Source organism: Macrotis lagotis, chromosome 7 (assembly GCF_037893015.1).
Source record: "Macrotis lagotis isolate mMagLag1 chromosome 7, bilby.v1.9.chrom.fasta, whole genome shotgun sequence".
Lineage (NCBI taxonomy): Eukaryota > Metazoa > Chordata > Mammalia > Peramelemorphia > Peramelidae > Macrotis > Macrotis lagotis.
In genome coordinates, this window is record NC_133664.1 from 21,672,978 (window position 1) to 21,695,691 (window position 22,714).

The window sequence follows — 22,714 nt, forward strand, 5'->3', positions numbered from 1 at the left end:
ACGCTCCTGAGGACAGGGACAATCCGTGATTCTTTTGGTATAACCAACCATTAGGACTGTGCCTTGCTTACACAGAAACTGCTTAAGATATGTTTACTGACTATTGACTAAGGAGTACAGGGCTTAGAGTTGGGAAGACTTGGTTTCAAAAGCTTCTTATGGTGCTGATGAGCTATGTGATCCTAGGGAAGTCACTGAAGCTCTCTGACTTAGTTTCTTCCTCTCTAAAATGAGATGTTGGATTAAGAGTATCTGTAGGATGAGCTGCATGACCTTGGGGGAGTCACTGAAACTCTCTGACTCAGTTTCTAAAATGAGATATTGGATTAAGAGTATCTGTAGGATGAGCTGCATGACCCTGGGGGAGTCACTGAAGTTCTCTGACTCAGTTTCTAAAATGAGATGTTAGATTATGAGTATCTGTAGGATGAGCTGCATGGCTCTCTGACTCAGTTTCCTCATCTCTGAAATGAGATGTTGCATTAAGAGTATCTGTAGGATGGGGCTAGACTAGACAGCCTTAAAGGTCCCTTTTAGTTCTCTGTGTTCCTGTTATGCACAGGAAGGGAGGAAACTCAGACTGGGGCATGTCAAAGAAGCAGAAGACCATCTGCATTTTGGGGTGCTCATCCAAGAGAAGGCTCCTCACCGCTCCAGCCACGAGGCCATCTATACCATAACTCTTGTATGCTGCCACGATGGATGCAATCAGCAGGAGAATTGTGCCAATTAAGTAATGGAGAAATTCCTGGAGGAAAGAAAGAGGCAGAGCAGTGGGTCGGCTGGCCCAAGAGGGTCTGTCCCTGGGGCATGGCTCATGGGGTGTCCCTGTGAGATCAGGAAGAAAATCGTCCCCTACCTCCAAGACAGCCCTATTCAGTTACAACATAGACAAACTAGGTGGGAGATGATTCAAGCGAGAGGCAAAGGGAGAAATGGCAAAGGAGAAAAGAAAACAGGACAGAAGAAAAACTCAACTTATCAAGAGAACCTCCAGCAACTGCTTCGTGGTCCACTTTGTTCTTTCAGAAGATCGTTCTGGTCCTGCAGAGAATTAAAAATGATTTTCTTCCTCCTTTACTGTCTCCAGGCAGCTAAAATCTTTGAAGAAACCATTGGCTTCATTCCCAAGGACACAGGTCCCTCGCAAAGCATCTTGGGGTTTTTTCTGCCTTTAGAAAAAGTTTCTGGATGAACAGGGATCTTTGCATAGACTAACAGTGCTCCTAATTTTTGCCACTGACAAGAGAGAGCCTGATGAGTCCATCATCAGCCCAGTATGCTGCTACAGGAAGAAGTTCAAGGTTCTTTGCCACACGGTCCTCTCCAGATTAACCCCCCCCCCCGATTTCTTCTTCATCTGTAAACTGGGGGTTAAGAATAGTGACCATCTCACAGAATTGCTGTGATGGGCTTTGGGCAGAACTTCAAAGAGAGTCGGTTGCTGTCTGTGAAGCACCCAACTTGGGCTCAACCTGGATGCCCCTCACCCTGATTCCTCTGAGTTTGTGTGGAATCCCAGAAATGGAAAGGATCTCAGGGGTCTGAGTGGTCTGGATCTGAACAAGAGTCCCCTCTTCATCAGCCCCACCAAAGGGTGAACCAGTCTTTGCCACTTGGGGACAGGTCTCATTGGAAGGAAATTTCTTCTGGTGTCCAGTTTAAATCTGCCTCTCCTGCAACTTCTGCACTCTCTGGGAGGGCGAGGGGGTGTCTAAAAAATCCACTTACTTGTCCTCTTAATAACTTTTCAAATTGTCTCAGTCCTGCAAGATTTCTCTTCTCCAAGTTAAAATCCCCAGTTCCTTCAAATAGAGCTCCAACCATGGCTTAGTGGATAGTATTGGACTCAGGAGTCAGCAAGACCTGGCTTTTAATCCAATCTCGGATAAAGACTAGTTATATGACCTTGAGTAAGTTGTTTTACTTTTAAGTTTCAGATTCTTCATCTCAAAAATGGGAACAATAGCAGCAGGTATCTCACAGGGTTACTAAAAGGATTAATACTAAATTAAATTAATATTAAAAAGCCTTATAGGGCGTAGCTATAGGTGGTACAGTGGATAGAGCACCAGCCCTGGAGTCAGCAGTACCTGAGTTCAAATCCAGCCTCAGACAGTTAAATAATTACCTAGCTGTGTGGCCTTGGGCAAGTCACTTAACCCCATTGCCTTGCAAAAAAACAAAAACAAACCTAAAAACAAAAAGCCTTATAGAGTTACAGGCCTTATAGTATAAAAGATTCATGAGAGTTAAGATGATTCTTTATTACTATAATTATCTTAAGACCTGTAGGTCCTTTAATTATTTTGATTATACTTCTGAAGATCCACCAATGTAAGAATGCCCTTCCTAAAAGGAGGAATCAGCCATGATATTCCAAGAAAGGTTTTCTCTCATATTTAAATGGACAGCTTCAATGCATCATCAAGGTGATTTTGTCTTTGTTGAGTCCACCAAAAGAAGTTTCCTCTTTAATGCTCTGACTTGGTCCACTGGTTTTCCCATTTCCAAACACACATCCCTTTTTTTGAAGTCCTGGGGTAGAACTACACAGATTGTGTCAAAAAATTATTTCCACCACAATTCAAAACATTACTCAGCTCTTCTTCCTTGTAATCAAACCTTCACACTGGATGGAATGGGGGTTGACGTGAAACGAGGACTGTGGTGTGGAACAGGAACCTCTCTGAAACTAAGACAGGAGGGAAAAAGTAGAAACTATAGAAAGAACAAGGAAGCGATAAAGCAGACACATAGAACAGAGATCCTAGCTAATGAGAAACTGGAGGCCTGAAGGGACAGAGCATGTGACTGGCTCTAGCCAAGGGCATCCTTACCCTGCCTCCCCCTACCCCTTCACCCTCTGCCTCAATCTGTGCTGCTGTATTATGAACCACACACAGACAACAGGGAAGCTCGAGACTACAAGGAGGAACCTGAAAGGTTGACCTGTAGTTTTGGGGACTCACTGCACTGATCTTTGGAATCAACAGAGATGGATCCATTAGTATTTATTAGGCGCCTCTATGAACCAGACACGGTAATCACCACTAGGACTCGCTCCCAGGCCGGAGTCATCTGTCAGTTCTGATCAATTATAGAATCAATTTCACTATTTGAGTGAAATGCATTCAGTTATCAATGCCAAACTCTGAGTCAATCCAAGGAGACCCTGTTCAGATCCAGAGTCAAAATATGTTTGGTGATTGACTTTTATGTAGGAAATTTCAGGAAATTCCAAGAATTCCATCCTTGTGATGATGAAAAAGGCTCTGAGGCACCAGTGAACCAGGTCTGGGAAGCACTGGACTGTGGTCTTTCTGGTAGAGAGAAGATGGCTGAGCTATTTTAGACTGTGGGCTGCCTTTTCATATTTAAATGTTTTGGATTTTTTGTTTCAAACATTTTTAAGACTATCAATTTTTTAAAAAGTTACCAAGTAAGGTTTGAATCCAGCTGTTATTTTGTAGCTAAGATAGGGTTCGCTTAGCACAGTGTTGCCTATTCAACAGTGTTGACTATTCACAGTGTTGAATGACAACTCGTCACAAGGACAGTTAGAAATGACCTTTTTAATCACTCCTCCCCCAAAATCCTAAGCCTGCTTTGAAGTATTCAAGGTGAAAATTGGGATGCCAACCTACCAGCCATGAAATCTTTAATCAGTAACAGGTAATAACAGGTAATCACCGGCAAGGGATAATTAGTATAGCAGGTGCCAGATTAAAGGATTAAAAAAGACCACCTGGAAGGATGATGTGATCACCTCCCTCCCTCTCTCCCATACCAGTTACTGTGTAGCTCCCAGGTGAACACTACCAGCCCGCTTACCGCCAATGGCCAGCTGATACAGGTAAGCACTCTGTAGATGTGGAAAAGGTGGACCAGGTAGAAGACGAGGATCATCAGCAGATCACACATGGTGACCACTTCAAAGTAGCTGTATGCGCTGTAGTCCGTCCACATGGAGTTCTTCACGCAGAGGAAGGCAATGAGGAGAGAGATCTGCAAGAAAAGAGAGAGACCGAGCTTGGAGAGATCTCTCCCAAAGGCACTACATGGAAGACAGCTTCATTCAGGTGCAGTGGAGAGCACTCTGGACTTGTCCGGAACTTCATTTCTGCCTCTGACACTCATCACCCATGGGACCTTGGGCACCTCTCTCTGAGACTACCCTCGTTGGGGGTATGAGAAAATAACCCTCACCACTTTTCTCACCAAGCCTATGTTCTCTGCTGAACTGAGAGGCAAAGAAAAAAAATAATCAGCCGGGGACTTGCCCTCAAGGAGCTTACATTTTTTGAACCACAAGGCTAAGTAACTGAGGATCATTGATTCATAGATTGAGAAAGGGAAGTTTTTTTTTTTTAGGTTTTTTTGTAAGGCAATGGGGTTGAGTGGCTTGCCCAAGGCCACACAGCTAGGTCATTATTAAGTGTCTGAGACCGGATTTGAACCCAAGTTCTTTTTTTTTTTATGGTTGTTGATAACTTGCAATTCTTTTGAAAACTTTTTTTTTATTTAAAGATTTTATTTTGAGTTTTACAATTTTCCCCCTAATCTTACTCCCCTCCCCCCACCCCCACAGAAGGCAATTTGCCAGTCTTTACATTGTTTCCATGGTATACATTGATCTAAGGCGAATGTGAGAGAGAAATCATATTCTTGAGGAAGAAAAATAAAGTATAAGAGAGAGCAAAATTACATAATAAGATAATGAGGTTTTTTTTCTCTAAATTAAAGGTAATAGTCTTTGGTCTTTGTTCAAACTCCACAGTTGCTTCTCTGGATACAGATGGGATTCTCCATTGCAGCCCCAAATTGTCCCTGATTGTTGCACTGATGGAATGAGCAAGTCCATTAAGGTTGATCATCGCCCCCATGTTGCTGTTAGGTTCACCAGACTTCTGATGGGGACCATGACAGAAAAAAGGATTCCGCAGAGACAGAAGGAACTTTGGAGGTCATTGACTCCAACCCCATCCCCTCCACGAATTTGTAGATGAGGAAACAAAGGAAGAGATGGGTTCAGTCACTTGGCCATAGTCATAAAGCCAGTGTCAGAGAAGGTTTTGAACCCATGACTTTTGGATGAGAATACTTGGCAAACCAACAAGCTCTGAGGATACAAAGAAAGGCAAAAACCCATTTCTGCCCTTCAGGAGTTTATAATCTCTGTATTGTTTTGGCCCTTAGTAACTCAAAACCTGGCGAACAGGGGCAGCTAGGTGGTGCAGTGGATAAAGCACCAGCCCTGGAGTCAGGAGCACCTGGGTTCAAATCTGGTCTCAGACACTTAATAATTCCCTAGCTGTATGGCCTTGGGCAAGCCACTTAACCCCATTTGCCTTGCAAAAACCTAAAAAACAAACAAAAAAACCAACCTGGGGAACAGTAGCTACCTATTAATTACCACATTCATTCACTAGGATGAATGCCATAAGACAAGGAGTGTCTCAGGTGTATTCTTATGTTCTCAGTGACTTGGGGAGATTGACTGAAGAAGGCCCAGTATAGTCCCAATCATGAGAACTTTTAGGAAACTCTCCATGATGTAGGTTTTTCTCTATAGCAGAAGAACAAATCCTTTAGTAAAGTCCAGTTTACCCAAGGGACCCAGTTCTGGTGCAAGTGGCCAGTGGTGAAGAGCATCTTCCAGAACTCCTCGTTTGGAAAAGCAAACTAAAGCCAGGCCTCCCAACAGTCTTCCCAAACCCTTTGCCAAAACTGAGGAGGACACACATGGTGGTTTATTGTGGGGCTAGTGAGCATTTCAATGTCAAAACAAACCAATGTTGATTCTGAGACTGGGCCCACCTCAGTATTTGCCTATCCCCCCCCTCTCCTGCACCCAAAGCCATGCTGCTCTTCTCAGTTCCTCTCCCATCAACCAAACAGAATCAAATAGTGATTCTAGCTTTGGGGCTTTTTCAACATCCCCCCACCCCCACCCCAAGACAATATTTTACTCCTTTGCAGTGGAGTGAGCTTTGAATTTTGTCCACACATCCAACTCTAAAACTGCCAGGGCTGCCATTGAATTGTAGGATGGGCTTGATTCTTTGACCTCTATCAAGGCCTCTCTGGTTGATGCTGGTGTGACCCTCAAAGTCTCGTGACTCAGCTCTGGGGGACTGAAGGTCCAGGGGATTCTGACTGGGAGGAGGGAAATACAACAACTCTAAAAACATTCAAGAGACCTAGGATGTTCTCAAACAAGTACAGAAACTTTCACAACCTGACTCAAGGAGATGGAGGCTGAATGGAGGGGAAACAGACATCCTAGAGGGGCAGGGGGTTGCCTCTCCAAGCCAACTGAACACTTGGCCAGGATGTTAGAGATAGAATTCTTATTCCAATATAGTTTCTATTGGTTAGCTAATTAGATAGATAGATAGATAGATAGATAGATAGATAGATAGATAGATAGATAGATGATGGATAGATGAACAGATAGATGGATTGATAGAAGATAGATGACAGATGAATAGATAGATACATATAGATATAGATCTCATCCCTCTTACTGGGATTCTGGGAGTATTTATGAAATAAGAATGGAAGATGGCCCCAGCTTGTGGAAAGGAACTAGAGGTTTGAAAGAAAATTTGGAGTTAAATCAAGATGCAACAGGGCAGGGGCAGGGATCTGAGACGTCATTTGGTCTGGCTTTGCCAAGTCAACTGCAGTTGAGACTTGAAATTCAATAAATCTAGGAGTTTTTTAGAGTTAGGATTTTTAAGCTGATCATTTTGTATGGTTTGAGAGTGATGTTAAAAATATCCAAATGACTTTTGGGAGAAAACAGATTTCCCACTCCTGCAACAGGGAATAATTGAAAACATTTGAGCAAAGGAATGATTACAGATCCAGATATGGTGCTCCCTTGCTCAAATATTTTCAATGATTCCCTACTATATTCTGGTTAACTAGGGGCCTTGCAAAATCATCCTTTTTAGGTCTAAAGAAATCCCATGGTCTTTATGAAATGCCCTTTTCTGTCACAATGAAGATAATTTTTTTCTTTTACCATGTTCTAAAAGACAGTAATTCCAATATAAATGTTTATTTCCTCCTTTTTTCCCCCCCATGGAAGTAGAACCTCTGGAGTTTTACTGTGAATAATCCATAGGATCATAGCATTATAGATTTGGACTTTAGAGTAGGGATCTCAACTTGGGAGTCTATGAACTTAAAATAAATTGTAAGGACTTGTATGCTTCAGCAGACTGCCCAAAGGGTCCAGGATGTAGCAAAGTTGAAGACTTGCCTTAGAATCTATCTGACCTAACTCGCCCTTTCTCTTCCCCTCCCATCACCACTATCATCACCACCATCATTTTACAGATAAAGAAGTGAGGGCCAGAGAGGTTATGCACTTTGACCAATGTCACACAGCTTATCAGTAGCAGAGCCAGGATTCAAAAACTGGTCTTCTGGCTCCCAGTCCAGTGTGCTTTCCAGTGAACCAGAAAACACCCTCCTTGTTGGAATAACACATTGTATCGGATGGTATGAATGCCATGATCTGGGTGGTTTCACAAGATGGCAGACACATTGTGGTCTCCTGGGCTTGTAGAGTTATACGTCTCCTACGATGTCTTTGTCATTTCTAATGCGGAATTTCACAAATTCACTTCTGCAGTTTACCCAAGGAACCCATGACCCATGGTTGTTCACAGCTCCACCTCTTCTTTTCCGTCCACCTGAAACCCAACTCTGGTAATAGACTGACAAAGATACACACAGCCAACCTGACCCCTTGCCCTAGTCTAGCAACACGGGAATTTTGTGCCTTATTTGAACCTTTTGCATCCCACATCTCTTCCACTAGGATGAAAAGTCTTCCCATACTCTCCCCCAACCCCAGGACCAAGATAGACCCAGACTTCAACTCCACCTTAGAATACTTTTTCACACTGAATTCCATTAAATATTATTAAGCAGGATTACTAACCTCCCAGCTAGATGGGGGATTCATAGTAAATCCCAACAATTAGGGCTTCCGGTCTGGATTCCATCGCAACCAACACCATGCATCTATGGCTTGAAGTTGGGGGTGGGGGGGCAGGCTTTCTAATGGATGCCTATTAGTATTTATTGGGCATCTGTTGCATGCTCTTGGCCTTCTGGGGCTAACTAGTTGTGTGACCATGAATAAGTCACTTAACTTTTCTCAGTCTCACTTTCCTCATCTGAAAAATAGGTCAGGCCTGTGCTAACCAATGAGAATGCCAATACAAAAGGGAGATGGCACTCAAGAGATTATATTCTATTAGGACAGGGGTTCATGAATTAATTTATTAGGCTTCAGGGTTTCATGAATATAGATGGGAAACAAAATGACACCTTTATTTTCATCAACCTGTAATTGAAATTTAGCATTTCCTTCAATTGTTTAATAATATAATTCTGAGAAGGGGACCCAGGCTTCCCCGGACATTCAAAGGGGATGCTATACTGTACTAAGGAGATAACAGATATATAAATACATATAAAACTAAAAATTAGTAGGCAAATATTGTCTATGATTTTACTATGCATGAGCATGGTATATCCCGCTAATTCCACATTATTTTAGTTGTTCAGTCATGTGTGACTCTTTGTGACCCCATGGAGCACAGCGTGCCAGAGCCTACTTTCCTCTACCATCTCCTGAAGTCTGTCCAAGCTCATGCTCCTGGCTTTCGTGAGCCTATCTACCATCTCATTGTCTGGCAACCTCTTCTTCTCTTGCCTCTTTCTTTCCCAACATCAGGGTCTTTCCCAGTGAGTCCCATCCTCTCACTATGAAGTCAAATTAACTAGGCTTCAGCTTTGGTATTTGTCCTTAGTCAGAATTAATTGCTTAAGTTCTGGTATGAACAATTCTCAGTATGGAAGCTCCCTCTTCCAATGAAGATTAGATAGAACCTGCTGGGAAAATCAGTTTCAAAGGGTTGCTGGGAGCATGACTTGTCCAAGGTCACACAACCAAGAAATGTCAGAGGGAAGACTATGGCCCAGGTGTTCCAGACTCCATGGCTGATTCTCTATTCATTCTGCAAGCATCACATACTGGATGAGTGTTTTGTATGATTCTTAGATGTTAATATGCAACAAAACAAAACTAACAACCCAATAGTAAATGAATACAAAGTCATATGAAGAGGAAAAAGTCCTAAAATTAGGTGGTAATCAGTGTAAGGGATGGCCTCTGAGCTAAGCCTTGAAGGAAGCCCTGGATTTTCTGTGAGAAGAAATGAGAAGGGGTAACGTTCTGGTCAGGATGGACAAAGGGAGGAACCGCAGGTCAGTTGGGAAACAAAATGACACCTTTATTTTCATTAACCTATAATTGAAATTTAGCTTCTCCTTCAATTGTTTAATAATATGATTCTGAGAAGGGATCATAAAGAGAGTAGCAGGCACATAAAGAGAGAGTAGGAACGGGATGAAGATGAAAAAAAGACTGAAATGGTGTGGGAACCAGATTGAGGAGGATCTTAAGTACCAGGCTCACTCATCAGCACACACTTACTAGTGACTTCTGAAGTCTACACAGCACCATTCTCACAATCTTTGGAAGCAGAGAATGCAACTAATACTTGATGGATAAGGAAGCCAGCACAGAGAGGTTGAGGAATTTGTCCAGGGTCACACAGCTGGGATGTGTTGGAGTCAGGATTCCAACTCAGGTCTACTGACCCCAATCTAATGCTCTTTTTCAGAATGCTACAGCCTGTCCCTGTCTCATAGACTTGTCAGGGTGACTACATGAGTGAACAGAGGCAAGTTAGGGCAGGAATGCTGTCCTCAAGGGATCAGGAAGATTCAAGTCCCTGATAGAGACCCCCAACACTACAGACCTGTAGGAAGCTCTGCTCAATGCTAAAGGGAACAACCTTTACTCCATCATCTTCGCTCCTCCCCAGCCATCCCTTTCCATATCTGGTTCTGGGATGAATCCTCAGTGTTCCCATCTGTGAACAGAAAACTGACCTTAGAGGCAGGAAGACAAGTTTTAATTCCTGCCTTTTTCATCTTCCTTCCATTCCTAGTCTCTCTTTTTCTTCCAGTCCATCTGACCTGCTGTTCCTCCCTTTGTCCATTCTGACTAGAACATTCCTAAGTGTGACCTTGAACAAGTCACATAAGCAGTGCCCCAGGCAACTGTATTGGAAGAGAAAGCAAAATTTCTTATACTGATGAAATCACAGGTACTCAGTGGTCTAAATAATTAATAAAAAATCCTTCAAAAACCCTATGTCAGACTCACTTTCCTGTTAGTTTTGCCTTGGCCAATTCTCCCCCTTCTGGCTTCCTTCCCAGTCCCTAATGACCATTCTGCCCTTTCTGTTAGGGCAGAGGCAGCAAAAAGAACCTTCTCTCTCTATTTCAGTGAAAGGTAAACTTAGTTTCACTCTCACAGGAGGCAGAATCATCTAAGAGTGCTGCAGAAAAGATTCTCCCTTGGGAGTCTGTCAACCAGGGTGAAAGACAGAAGATGGCTACACCAAGATTTCATTCTTGACCTAGAATCTGGTTTCAACTGAATCTTGGCCTCGACTGTCCTACATACCTATGTGTAAAGAAGAACCTGATTTTGAATGAACCACGTTTTAGAGTGAAGCTCATATCATGAAGTTGTAGAGATGTGAGGAACCTTAGAGTCGGGTCAGCACTCTCTCCATTAAAATGTCTGGATCTGTGGGACCCAGATCCACCTTCCGTCATTACTTTCCTGCCTTTACTCTGACATCTTGGTTCCACCTCATCCTTTCCATATCTGGTTCTGGGATGAGTCCTCAGTGTTCCTATCTGTGAAATGAGAGGGTTGAACCCAATGAGCTCCAAGATCACGCCTAATCTAGATATAGCCTAGAATATTTATTTTAAGTGGGTCAGTTTCCTGCCAGGAAGATAGCATTGGCACAGCTCCATGATGAACAGGGATGTGGTCTGGCTGACTCCAGCATGATGGTCAAGAAACCAGGGTCAGTGGCCTTCCCCCAAGCTCATCCTCTTTAAAGATTTTGTCCAACACTGAATGTGTCCAATGTCCTTTCTGGCTGAAGATGGCACCAGATGCCTTTGGTTCAGGAAGCAAGGAAGAACAATGTGGTCACGCAACACCATTGCCTCTCTGCATCCTGGCTTCGGGATAGAGTTTCTGCAGGAAAGGCAGCTGGGTGGAACTGAGGGAGGAGGACAGAAGGGGCTCAGATGAAACCTTAACAGGCTTTCTGGAAGAGCCCAGGGAGGAAAGAACAAGGCTCTCTTGTTCAGCTTGAGAGACCAGTGAAAAGTCGGTCAAGTGCATTTTGTAAAGAAATCGAGGCCGATGAGTTTTGCTCGGTGTGTTCTCAAATTTAACCGTATTCTGGTTTGGAGTGCAAGAAAACTGCCCCACCTGCAGAGACGGGGATCCTAGGATCTTAAGACTTGGGAGGGACTGACTGAAGGGACCCACCACAAGACTGCCTAGTCTAACATCCCCATTTTCCCGAAGAGAAAACTGAGGTTCAGAGAAATTTGTCAAATCTTAGATTTAAAGGTGGAAGGGACATCAGGGGCCAGATAATCCAAGCCCTTCCTTTTACAGAAAGGAAAAATGAAGGGATTTACAACCTGAAGGGACTTCAGAATCCATCTCATTCTTTCCCATCATTTTACAGATGAGGCAAATGAGGGACAGAGAAGAAAATTGACTTGTCTAAGGTCATACAGGTAATAAATGGGAAAATTGGTGTCTATAGTGACAGGCCTGGAGACAGGACACTTGAGTTCAAATCTTGCCTCTGACACTTTCTAGCTATGTGACCTTGAGCAAGTCACTTAATACTATTTGCCTCTGTTTCCTCAGCTGTAAAATAGACTGGAGAAGGAAATGGCAAATCACTCCAGCATCTCGGCCCCCCAAAATCCCAAATGTGATCATGAAGAGTCAGACCTGACTGAAAGGACTCACTTGATTTTAGAGTCAACCCTCCCTGCCATTATCAGGCTGAAGGATATAACTTTCCTTGGAGCCAGGAAGACCTGAGTTCAAATCCCACTCCTGTCACTTATAAGCTTTGTGATCAGGACCCAAGTCCCTTCCCTACTTCAAACTTCAGTTTCTTCATCTCTCCAATGGGAATCCAATGGGAGAGCATGTATGGGAAGGACTTTGCAAACTTTCTGGTGCTTTGACAAATATCAGTGACTTTCATTTTCTTCAGAGCCCCGTTCTGACCAAAAGATGGCAAGGGGAGTCCTGGAGAGAGCATCTGAGAATCAGAGCTGGCTTTGAATCTTGGCTTAGATAATAACTAGTGTGTGACCTTTAACAGAGATGTGTCCCCTCTGGGCACCTCTGTTTTCTCATCTATCAAATGGGGATAACTAACTTTGACCTGGTTGTTGTGAGGTCAGTGCTCTACGGGAGAGGAAGTTGTGATCTGGGAAAGTCTACGATGCTTTCAAAAAGACTTGGGGAAACTTCAAGTCCATTCCAAATCAAGAATCAGAACAGAAGTTACTCACTAATTCCTTCCACAGTCCCACTGCACGTTTGCTTATTCAAATATGTGGGATCTTAAGCAAATTAGATACTTCCCTTTCTGGGTCTCATCTGTAAATGGGCAGGTTCAGTGATAGCCCTTCCAAACTGTAAATTCACAATCCCCTGTCCTCTATGTCCCTTCCAGCCTAGCCCCTTGTCCAACTGCCTTAAATTCATTTTAGACTTATTCTGTCAGGTTTTGGAGGACAAACTGAAAGAAGGTCTATTTAGGATGGGTGGCAGAAAACATCATGTGACTGGTAGCACAGTGGATAGAGAACTGGACCTGGAATCAGGAAGAGCTGAATTTGAATCCCACCTCAGACACTGGCTGTGTGACATTGGGCAAGTCACTAATGACTGTTGACCTCAAGTTCTTCAACTATAAAATGGGCCTGATGATAGTATCTACCTCACAGGGTCATGTTTGTGAAGATCAAAGTAGATAAAATTTATTAAAGCACTTAGGACAGTTCCTAGTAGGTGCTCTAAAAAGGCTTCTTCCCTTCTCCAAAAATAGGATTGGTTACCTCAAGAGTTGAGGTTGGTTCCCCTGATTTGGAGATATTGGAAGACCACTTATGGAGTGTGGTATGGTGGGGATTGCTTTTGGGTATGGGGTATAGGTTGGAGTAGACATCTCCTTACAACTCAGTTTCCATGAATACCAATGGCGCCATATTGGTAGAGGTTTGGCATGGTCATGCAAACAGATGCAGTCAATGCATCCTTCCCCAGACACATCATCAGGGGCAGTGATTTGGAATAGGGGATAGAGCACTGGATCTGGAGTCAGGAAGGCCTGAGTTCAAATCCTGCCCTAAGCATGTGTTCTTGGACAAAGTCATTAACCCTCTGCCTACCTCAGTTTGCCCATCTGTAAAATAGGGATCATAATAGTCCTTTTGCCTCAGTGGAAAGATGAGGTTCCTCATTTATAAAATGAGGGAGTTGGATTCAATGACTTCTGAGGTCCCTTAAAGCTCAGATATTGGGGTGAGAGGTGTTTGTAAGACATGATATCTGCCTAGGTGAACTCCAGCCCTATAATCTCAATCCTTTCAGGTGCTCCAGATAAGCTTCTGGGAAGAGATTGAGGAAGAAAAAGAAATCATACCCTTGAGGGCAAGAAGGATATTTGAATTTACTCAATGGACTCTCCAAGGTCACAAAGCTAATTTGGGGGCAGAATTAGAACTCCCAGACCCCTTTCTCTAATCACACTTCTTTGTAATTAGAATAGATGAACTTAAAAAACAAGCAATGATGAAAGATGAAACTATTAGCAGTCAAATTTGAATGCCAATCTTTAACCCAAGTGTCTAGCACCTCTGCCTGAATCATACAGGCTCCCCATCTATTTTTAACCAAAGTAATTATTTCAGACTTTGCCTTACAAATGATTGATTAAATAACCAAAAATAAGGGGAAATATTCTAATTAAAACCTATAACGTCCAAGTATTTATATTAGAAAAAAATGCAAACTCTAATATGAAATCACCCACAAAGTCATGAAGCAACAGTGTGGACAAGCAAAGGGAGGAAGACCAAGATTCAAATCTTGCCTCAGTCACCTGGGCCACTCTGGGCAAGACAACGGAGCCTGCAGGTCAAATGAGGAAATTGGACAAGAGATTTCAACCCCTACTTTCTTCTTCAGGACCCCCCCCAACACACACACACACACACACACACACACACACACACACACACACACACACTGCTACTATAGTAATTTCCTCTGAAATATCTCCCATCTACCCCATCTATATCTTTTCTGCAATTTGCATCTTCTCTCCCCTGTTATACTATGAGCACAGAGACTGATTTTTTAAAAAATCTTTCTTAGTTTCTTCAGGCCTTAGCACGATGCCTGACCCCGTTAAGAAAAGCTTGTGGACAATGACGTCCACTGAGGTTCCTTCTGGTTCTAGATCTAGATTTTCTTGTGCAGTGGAAAGAGTGCTGAGATGGGCCAAGTTCAAAATCTGTCTGTGACACTAATTGCCTGGGTGACCTTCGCTGCCCTGGGTGTGCCTCCATTTCCTCCTCTGTAGAGTGAGGGGATTGGACCATATAAGCTCCATTTTCCCTTCTAGCTCTTAGGCTTCAGTCTCTGCAGCCCCACGAAAAATACATACTGATTTCTTTGTGTTCCCTTTCTGTTTCTTGGCCCTTCCCGCTATCTAGATTTTCAAATGGCTTTATTTGGACTTAAGTTCCCCAACCAAGTCTCTGAAAACATTGGCATTCAAAGGTCACCAGTAGGAAAAATGCCAAAGAAATCAGAAGAGCCCCAAGGTGCCATGCTGGTGTGGCACAGCTGAGGGGGTGCTAGACTTGACTTCTGGACAGAACTGAATGACCTCTCTGAGCCTCAGTTTCTTCATTTCTAAAATGGAGATACCTTTAGTATCTACTCCATATAAGGGCTGTGAGGATTAAATGATATGATTACCTAAAGCACTTTAACCTTCAAGTTGGATATGATATAACATGATAAACATAAATATAATAGATATCAGCTATTCCTGTTATTAATGTGTCAGAAGTTGGGGAAAAGAACTCTGGATTTGGAGTCAGAGGATGTGGATCCAAATCCTGGATCTTATTAGTGGTGGGAATTGGCCTTAAGTTCATCCACTGCAAAACAGAGGAGTTGGGAAAAAGATATAGAAACTAAAATGACCAAGCTTGGTCTTGCCCACATCTCTGGACACCATTTTCCTCATCTAAGAAATAAGAGGGTTGGATAGGATGACCTTCCACCTCTAGCTCCATGATCATTTGTGAGAAGAGATGAGAGCAAGAACCTCTCTCCCTTCTTTGCAGAGGTGAGGAATAATGGGTAGGGACAACTCTATGTACTCTCAGACTTGGTTGATATATTTATTGGTTGAGCTGCTTTTTCCTCTTTCCTTTTTATTCACAGTCCCTCTGGGTAGGGGAGGGAGAAGAATATATTCAGAACTAAAAATGATATAAAAATGATCAATAAAATTTTGTTTAAAAAACCTAGGGGATTGGATGATAACCTCCATGGTTCCTGATCCAGTTTTCAGTCCCAGGGTCTGGGATCCATGTATGATTCCTCCTCTGCCCTCAACTTGGGCAGCTTTTCCAATGACCCCCTTCTTCTCATCACCCCTCAGAAGCATCACTGAGGAGGGGAACTATATTATGAGGGAAAAGGGGCCCAGCCTCAAGGGGCGCTGCTCCCTGGGTAGGTCAAAGTCTGAGGCTCATTGCCCTTAATATGACTTGTTTTTTTGATGTAGAGTTTAAGTTCAGCACTACTCTTCAGTTCCCCACTCAACTACTTCCATCCTTCCATCCAAGCATCCATCCACCCATCCACCATTATTCCTTCCATTCTCCAGCTTCCTTTCCATTGTTTGCCTTAAGGTCTAGAGGTGCCCACACTTTGCAGGATGCAGGGAAGGAAACCAGGATATGGAGATAATAAAACTAGAGAGTGGGGATGATAATGGTTAGTGGTGGAAAGTTACTGGAGAAATGGGAGAGGATAGGATCAAGGGCCCGTATAGAGGGGTTGGCTTTGGTAAGGAGAAGGGTCACCTCTTCAGCAGAGAGTAAGGGAGAGAGTGGGATGTTGAATGTGTTTGGGACAGGAAGGAAAGGCCTTGATTTTCTCACCAAAATATAAAGTGAGGTTATCAGTTGGTAGGAGGAAAGGAGGGAGAAGATGAGTAGACTCTACTAAACTAGTCTACCTTCATCCTTTCTCCCATTTATTCCTAAACTATACATTTTCTAGAAGCCCTGAGAACTGATACAAAGCCAGTGGGGACAGTGGGGGAGCCAGATGAATGATTGGGGACTGTTATGGGTGGGGAGAGAAGAGTGGGCAAGCCATTTCTAAAGATGTGTTGTGTAGATGTCAGGTAGGGAAGGTGTATACAATGTCTAGTGCTTGTTTCTTAACAGAGCTTATAAAGGGGTGTTTGGGACTGTTCAAACACTTTAAAAAAGCCACAGCTGTCCAGGACATGAACAAAGAACTAATTTGGGCACTGGGCCCCACATCCTGAGCTGCTCCTCTGAATTCTTGCTTCCCTTTATTTTGTCAAATCACCAAGCCAAGGACACAGATGGACAGCGCCCTGCCCCGGTAGGGTCAGCAGGCATGGGAGCCATGAGGAAAATGGAAACCAGAGCTGAGAACCCTCAATTGCATGTAGCTGAACACTCAGTAAGCATCCATGATTAGCTTTGCTCCAGAAACCCAATGGTTTCTGCCAAGCCCTCAGGAAAATGGAATTCTGAAGTCATAGGTCACGCATCAGACATAATACAATCCCTGTCCATCTTTAAAGAAATTCCTTTTTATTAGATCATGGTAAGAACATAGCTCTAAAGCTGGAAGGGCCCCAGAAGCCATCAGAAATTGGAGTAAAATCTTATTTTACAGCTGACGAAACAAGCTCATAGAGAAGAAGTAACACAGGTATTAAAGGTCAGAGACAGAATTTAAATCCAGATCCTTTTCAGTGGACTGAGTTAATATCTTTCATCTTTACATCTTCATTTCCTAATAACACCTCCTGTTCTGCTACCTACAAAGCCTGTCTTTGGAACAAAGAATAAAAAGAGGGGAAAAGACAGTTTAGTAAAACTAATCAACATACCCCAGGCCCCTGGTATAAAGAATGGGGAAGGGAGGCCTCAACTCCAAGCCTTGTGAGATGGGGAGCCCACATCCCTTATTTAGTATTTGAGAGGTGTGGCAATGGCCCTCTTCTCTGAGCACTGGTTACCATCTCACTGTGAAGAGGGGAGCTCAAATTAGGGAGAGAGTGAGAACCATTCCTAGCCTGATGCGGTCTTGTTCTGGTAGGACTGGGCAGAGGCCCTGGATTGACTGTGTGACCATCATCCTGGGGCTCAATTCCCTCCTTTAAAAAATAAGAGAGTTAGATTACATAGTATGTGAAGTCCCTTCCATTTTCTAGAGTTGAATAATAATAAAGATAGCATTATTTTTTTTGTTTGTTTTTTTGTTTTTGGCAAGGCAATGAGGTTAAGTGTCTTGTCCAAGGTCATATAGCTAGATAATTATTAAGTGTCTGAGGTCAGATTTGAACTCAGGTCCTCCTGACTCCAGGGTTGGTGCTCTAACCATTGTGCAACCCAGCTGTCCCTATATAGTGCTTTGAGGTTTAACAAAGTCCTGGAAAGTGGGTGCTGCTATTATTTATACTCATTTTACAGATGAGGGAATTGAGGCAGACAGAAATTAAGTAACTTGCTCAGAGTTGTACAGCTAAGGCTGAAATCTGTATATTTCTATCCTCTTTTCCTAGAGAGCATTCATACCTCATAATAAAGAATGTTTATAAAGGAGGAAGGAAGCAAGGAAAGAAGGAAAAAAAGAAAGAAGGAAGAGAGAAAGAAAGAAAGAAAGAAAGAAAGAAAGAAAGAAAGAAAGAAAGAAAGAAAGAAAGAAAGAAAGGAAGAAAGAAAGAAAGAAAGAAAGAAAGAAAGAAAGAAAGGAAGGAAGGAAGGAAGGAAGGAAGGAAGGAAGGAAAGAAGGAAGGAAGAGGGGAAAAGAAAAAAGAGGAGAAAAATTGGTAAACTTGATGAAGACATTGAAAAAAACTGGACTTTATGTGCAATGTTTTCTCTCTCCATAGACCCTCAACTCCTGTGAGAAAGTGGGTGGAAGGCTTTTCTCCTATCTCTGGAGCTGTCTCTATTGCCTCCATCACTCTTGCTACATGTCTGATTCACTTCCTTTTCAATCATACATCCTCCTTGATGATGTCTTCGAGGTTATTTCCTGTGTGCACCTCATTATTTAATGTGATAACCACATATACGCTTCCCAAGGCCTTGTAGGTAACATGTACTTTTGGTTCTACAGGTTTATATTCAGGATATGTTCTTGGTTTTTTCCATGCTAGGTCAATCATGTTGGAGGAGCAAGGGCTACAGGGTGGACTGATGGACAGTCATAAGTATATTGGTGGTCCTTGAATCTCAGACCTTATCTCATGGGAGGGCATGAATAAGAGAAAAACATGGAAAGACTGTGACTGAACCCCTGGGGAGAATCCATAAATCTGCATCATAGCCATAGCCATGGAAATATTGAAATTTCTATGATTTATTTGTTTAATGGACAGTTTGATGTTATAGGATAGGGTACCATGCTTCCTGGGATCAGAAAGACCTGAGTTCAAATCTGACCTCAGACACTTACTAGCTGTGTGACCCTGGGGCAAATCACTTAAACATGATTACCTCAGTTTCCTCATCTGTAAAATAAGCTGGAGAAGGAAATGGCAAACCATTCCAGGATCTCTGCTAAAGAAGTGGGGTCATGGAGAGTCAGGCACAGCTGAAAAATGACTGAACAACATTTACAAAATATTAATTCCTTGGGGACACAACCTTTCATTTAAATAGTTTCAAAGGGGAAAGTATCATTTTCCATTTCTAGGAAAAGGCCACCGCCCCTTTATCAACCCCAACGTGCTAGGTAAATGTAAGTCGTTCATATCATTGAGCTACTTCCAGACCCAAACTATGGGCCAGAAGCAGCACAGGTGACGCACTTGTACCCAGCTAACTTCTGAGAAGTTGTGTTGCTCAATTTTCCCAAGAAGGAAAAAAGTTCAGTTAGCCTGGGAAGCACTGAAGGTATGATGGGAATCCCAGGAAAGAAACTGGGAAGAGGCTCCAGAGAGCAACTAGTCTTGCTTAGTGTTTCCTCAAACAAGTCACTGGGGCAGGATAACACCTTCCTCTGGATCCTGGCAGCTCTCCTGGTTGTCCCCTGCCCTGTGACCTTACACCTTACACACACACACACACACACACACACACACACACACACACACACACACACACCCTGGACCCTGGGAGTAGTGATGGTCAAGCCATCATGGTGTAACCCAAACCCAGTGGCTCTCTTGGCAATCTTTTCTTAGTATTTATTTCCTGCCCAGATGGAGATAGAAACATCAGCTTAGGGCACCTTCCTTTTTTATCTCAATGAGAGAAAAACAAACAAAAAGAAATGACTTATTTGTTCAGTTACTCAAAGAAAAGGAAATAAGCATTTGTGATATGGCAGGCATTCTAATAAGAGCAGGAGGTCCAGGTTGTGCTCTAATGGGGGAAGACTACTAAGTGATAAACTGAAGGTGAAAATGATGGGGTTGGGGGAAGGGATCAACACATGGTAATGAAAGAGAGAATGTGATTGACTCTGAGAAGAGGGGATAAGGCCAAGAGTACAAATGCAGGATGGTAACCAGGAAGAAGGCTTATGTTGACTTTGCAATGTCCTTTTACCACCAAGCTTTGGATTCTCCCAGCATCGAATTTTGTCTCAAAGCCTATAATAGAATCATGTGATAGCATTGATTGGTGGCTTGTGTCTAGAGCCAACCTACAGCGGTGCCTTCCACCCATCCCCCCACATACCCCAACACTGGGGTACACACTAGAGTTGGTCTCCTTGCTATAAAGTTTCTAGATTACCTAAGTTCCCAGTTTTAGAGCTATGTTCTTACCATGATCTAATTAAAAAACTGTTTAAAGATAGAAATGAGTTGTTCTATATCTGATATTATCCCTGTGGCCTCACAATTCGATTTCCTTCTCTTTTTTTTAAGTTTTTGCAAGGCAATGGGGTTAAGTGGCTTGCCCAAGGCCACACAGCTAGGTCATTTATTAAATGTCTGAGATTGGATTTGAACCCAGGTACTCCTGACTCCAGGGCCAGTGCTCTATCCATCACGTCACCTAACCACCCCAGAATTTGATTTTCTTGAGAGCTCAGCAGATCCCATTGGGTTTTGGGGGCAAAAAATAGTGAATGCTTGATGAATGTTTAGCTACAAGCAGGACAGAGTTCTCAACTTTGGATTTCATTTTCCTCATGTAGTTCTGTTGAGAGCAGATGCTATTTGATTTTTGGTTTTGTCTCTTAACCTCTAGCAGGGTAAATCATTCAAGACATGATTCATTGACTGATCTCTGCACGTCTGTAGGTGATAAGGAAGGAGCCAGTAAGTAAAGAGAGACTGAAGATCAGGAAATGGTTGAAAGGCCAAAACCCAGCCAGAAATGGAAGAGGACCAATCATGAGCTCCAGTACAGGAGTTTTAATTGTACCATCAATTGTTACCTCAAAGAGGGAGAGCATAGGGGATGATGAGGACAGGTTATGGAGGGATAAAGAAAGAAAAGAAGAAGCTCATAACAGCCTGTCTTTCCTTTATTTATTTTCTCTGCTGAGATAGAAGGTGAAATGAGCTGAGGAGAGAAGAACTGTAGTTAAGCCACTGTAAGGAATACTATAGAGAACTCAATCAGAACCAAATTAAAAGATTGCCATGCATCAGTGAGGACCCAACTGAGATAAGGTAACAAATTTGTAGTGGATTCAAGTGCCTCAGTTATGGGACTTTCTCCAGCAGCATTCAACAAGCCCTTGAGTAGGAGGTAGAGATGGGCCATGGTGGAGTGATGCTAGATGGGATTTGATGAGGAAAAGCTTTCTGAGAAAACAAGGGGATAAAAGCTATCAGTCAGGAGCATTAATTAATTGTCTACGATGTATCAAGTGCTGTTCTAAATGCTTTGAACATATAGGTCGAAGTCTCAATCCTCAAAGAGTTTACACTCTGGTGGAAGAGTCAGCAAGAATATAAGCATATAGAGAATACAAATACAAAATGGAAACAAGGTAGTTTGAGGAGAAAGAGAGGTCAGTCCACTGACAGCTGGGGAAAGAAGGGGAAACAGAAAAGATGGCTTCTGAGCAGAGTCTTGAAGAACACTCAAGGAGGGGTGGGGGAGAGAAGGGAATCAATGAAATAGCCAATTATAGGGTCAAGATTGTGAAAGGAGGAAAATGAGGTCTAGTAAGGAGAACAGGGTGTCAGAGGGAAAGTTCATGGTGAAGAGGAAGAATTTAAACTTAGGCAGTGAGAGAGAATAGAAGGTTTCAATTAGCTATCCAAAAGTTATCTTTAAAGCAATGACTGGATGATCCCCACCTTGTTTCAAAAATGCTAGGGAAGGGTTTAAACATGGGCTGGATTAGGCAGCTTTAGGTCTCTGCCAGTCCTGACATGATCTGATTCTCAGTTTGATAACAATATATCTGGGGGAGTTGGATTTGGGGTTTGTCTCTGATAATGTCCTGGGAATTCTACTGATTTGCAGTTGGCCTCTTTGAACTTTTTACTCCTGATAAATGTTCTTGAGTAAAAATGTTGACTGAAAAATGTCATTTTCTTTCTTGTGTCTATATGTGTATGGTGGGGGAGAGGGGAAGGGAGAGAGAGACAGAAACAGAGAGAGACAGAGAGGGAAGGAGGGAGGGAGGAGAAGGGGTAAGAGAGACAGAGACAGAAAGGGAGGGAGGGAGAGAAGGGGGAAGGAGAGAGACAGAGAGAGACAGTGACAAGAGAGAGGCAGAGAGACAGAGAAGGAAGGAGGGAGGGAGAGAGAGAGAGAGGGGAGGGAGAGGAAGAGAGAGAGAGAGAGAGAAAGAGAGAGAGAGAGAGAGAGAGAGAGAAAGGGAGGGAGTTAAGGAGAGACAGACAGAGATAGACAGAGACAGTGACAGAGAGGGAGACAGAAACACAGAAACAGAGATCTGGGAACTCAGATTCTTTCTCTCTACTGTCTCTCAACTCCATCATCTTTGCTTATGATGTTTGCACTCTCTTTTCCAGGTGAGTGGTTGTTTGCAGTTTGTTTTGCTGCTTCTATATCTGCCTATAGAGCTTACATTCAGGGATTTGGTTTCTTTTTGCTTTTAGACCTTTGTTCTTATTTCCCACTGCTCTCTCTCTCTCTCCAGTGATGGCTTCTATCAATTGATCATGTTCTTTCTTTACTGATGACAGAGCTCTTATTACAGATCCCAGATATTTCTTTACTTGCAGGCAGACACTTCTTCATTTCCTTTTAATTGTTTATTACCCAATCTGATCTATTCAGGCTCTAACCCTAGAGCTGTCATTGAAGTCATTTAGTTATTTTTTTCCCCTCTGGAAATTTCTTTGTGTGATCTTTTAAACCCTGATTTCTCAATGAGGGTTTGTCTCATATGTGTGTGAGTGTGTGTGTGTGTGTGTGTGTGTGTGTGTGTGTGTGTGTGTGTTTTCATTCCCTTGTTCTTTCCTTGGCATCATCTGGG

General features: G+C 42.9%; 1 protein-coding gene across 1 annotated transcript in view; it reads right to left on the bottom strand.

Annotated features, from left to right (window-relative positions):
* Positions 1–22,714, bottom strand: part of CMTM7 (CKLF like MARVEL transmembrane domain containing 7) — a 59,798-nt gene that overhangs the window by 8,514 nt on the left and 28,570 nt on the right. Inside the window, exons 2-3 of the mRNA XM_074195624.1 lie at positions 3,835–4,008; positions 650–748 (exon numbers count right to left, since the gene is read on the bottom strand). Coding sequence (XP_074051725.1) covers positions 650–748; positions 3,835–4,008 — 273 coding nt within the window. The remainder of the gene's footprint in view (positions 1–649; positions 749–3,834; positions 4,009–22,714) is intronic.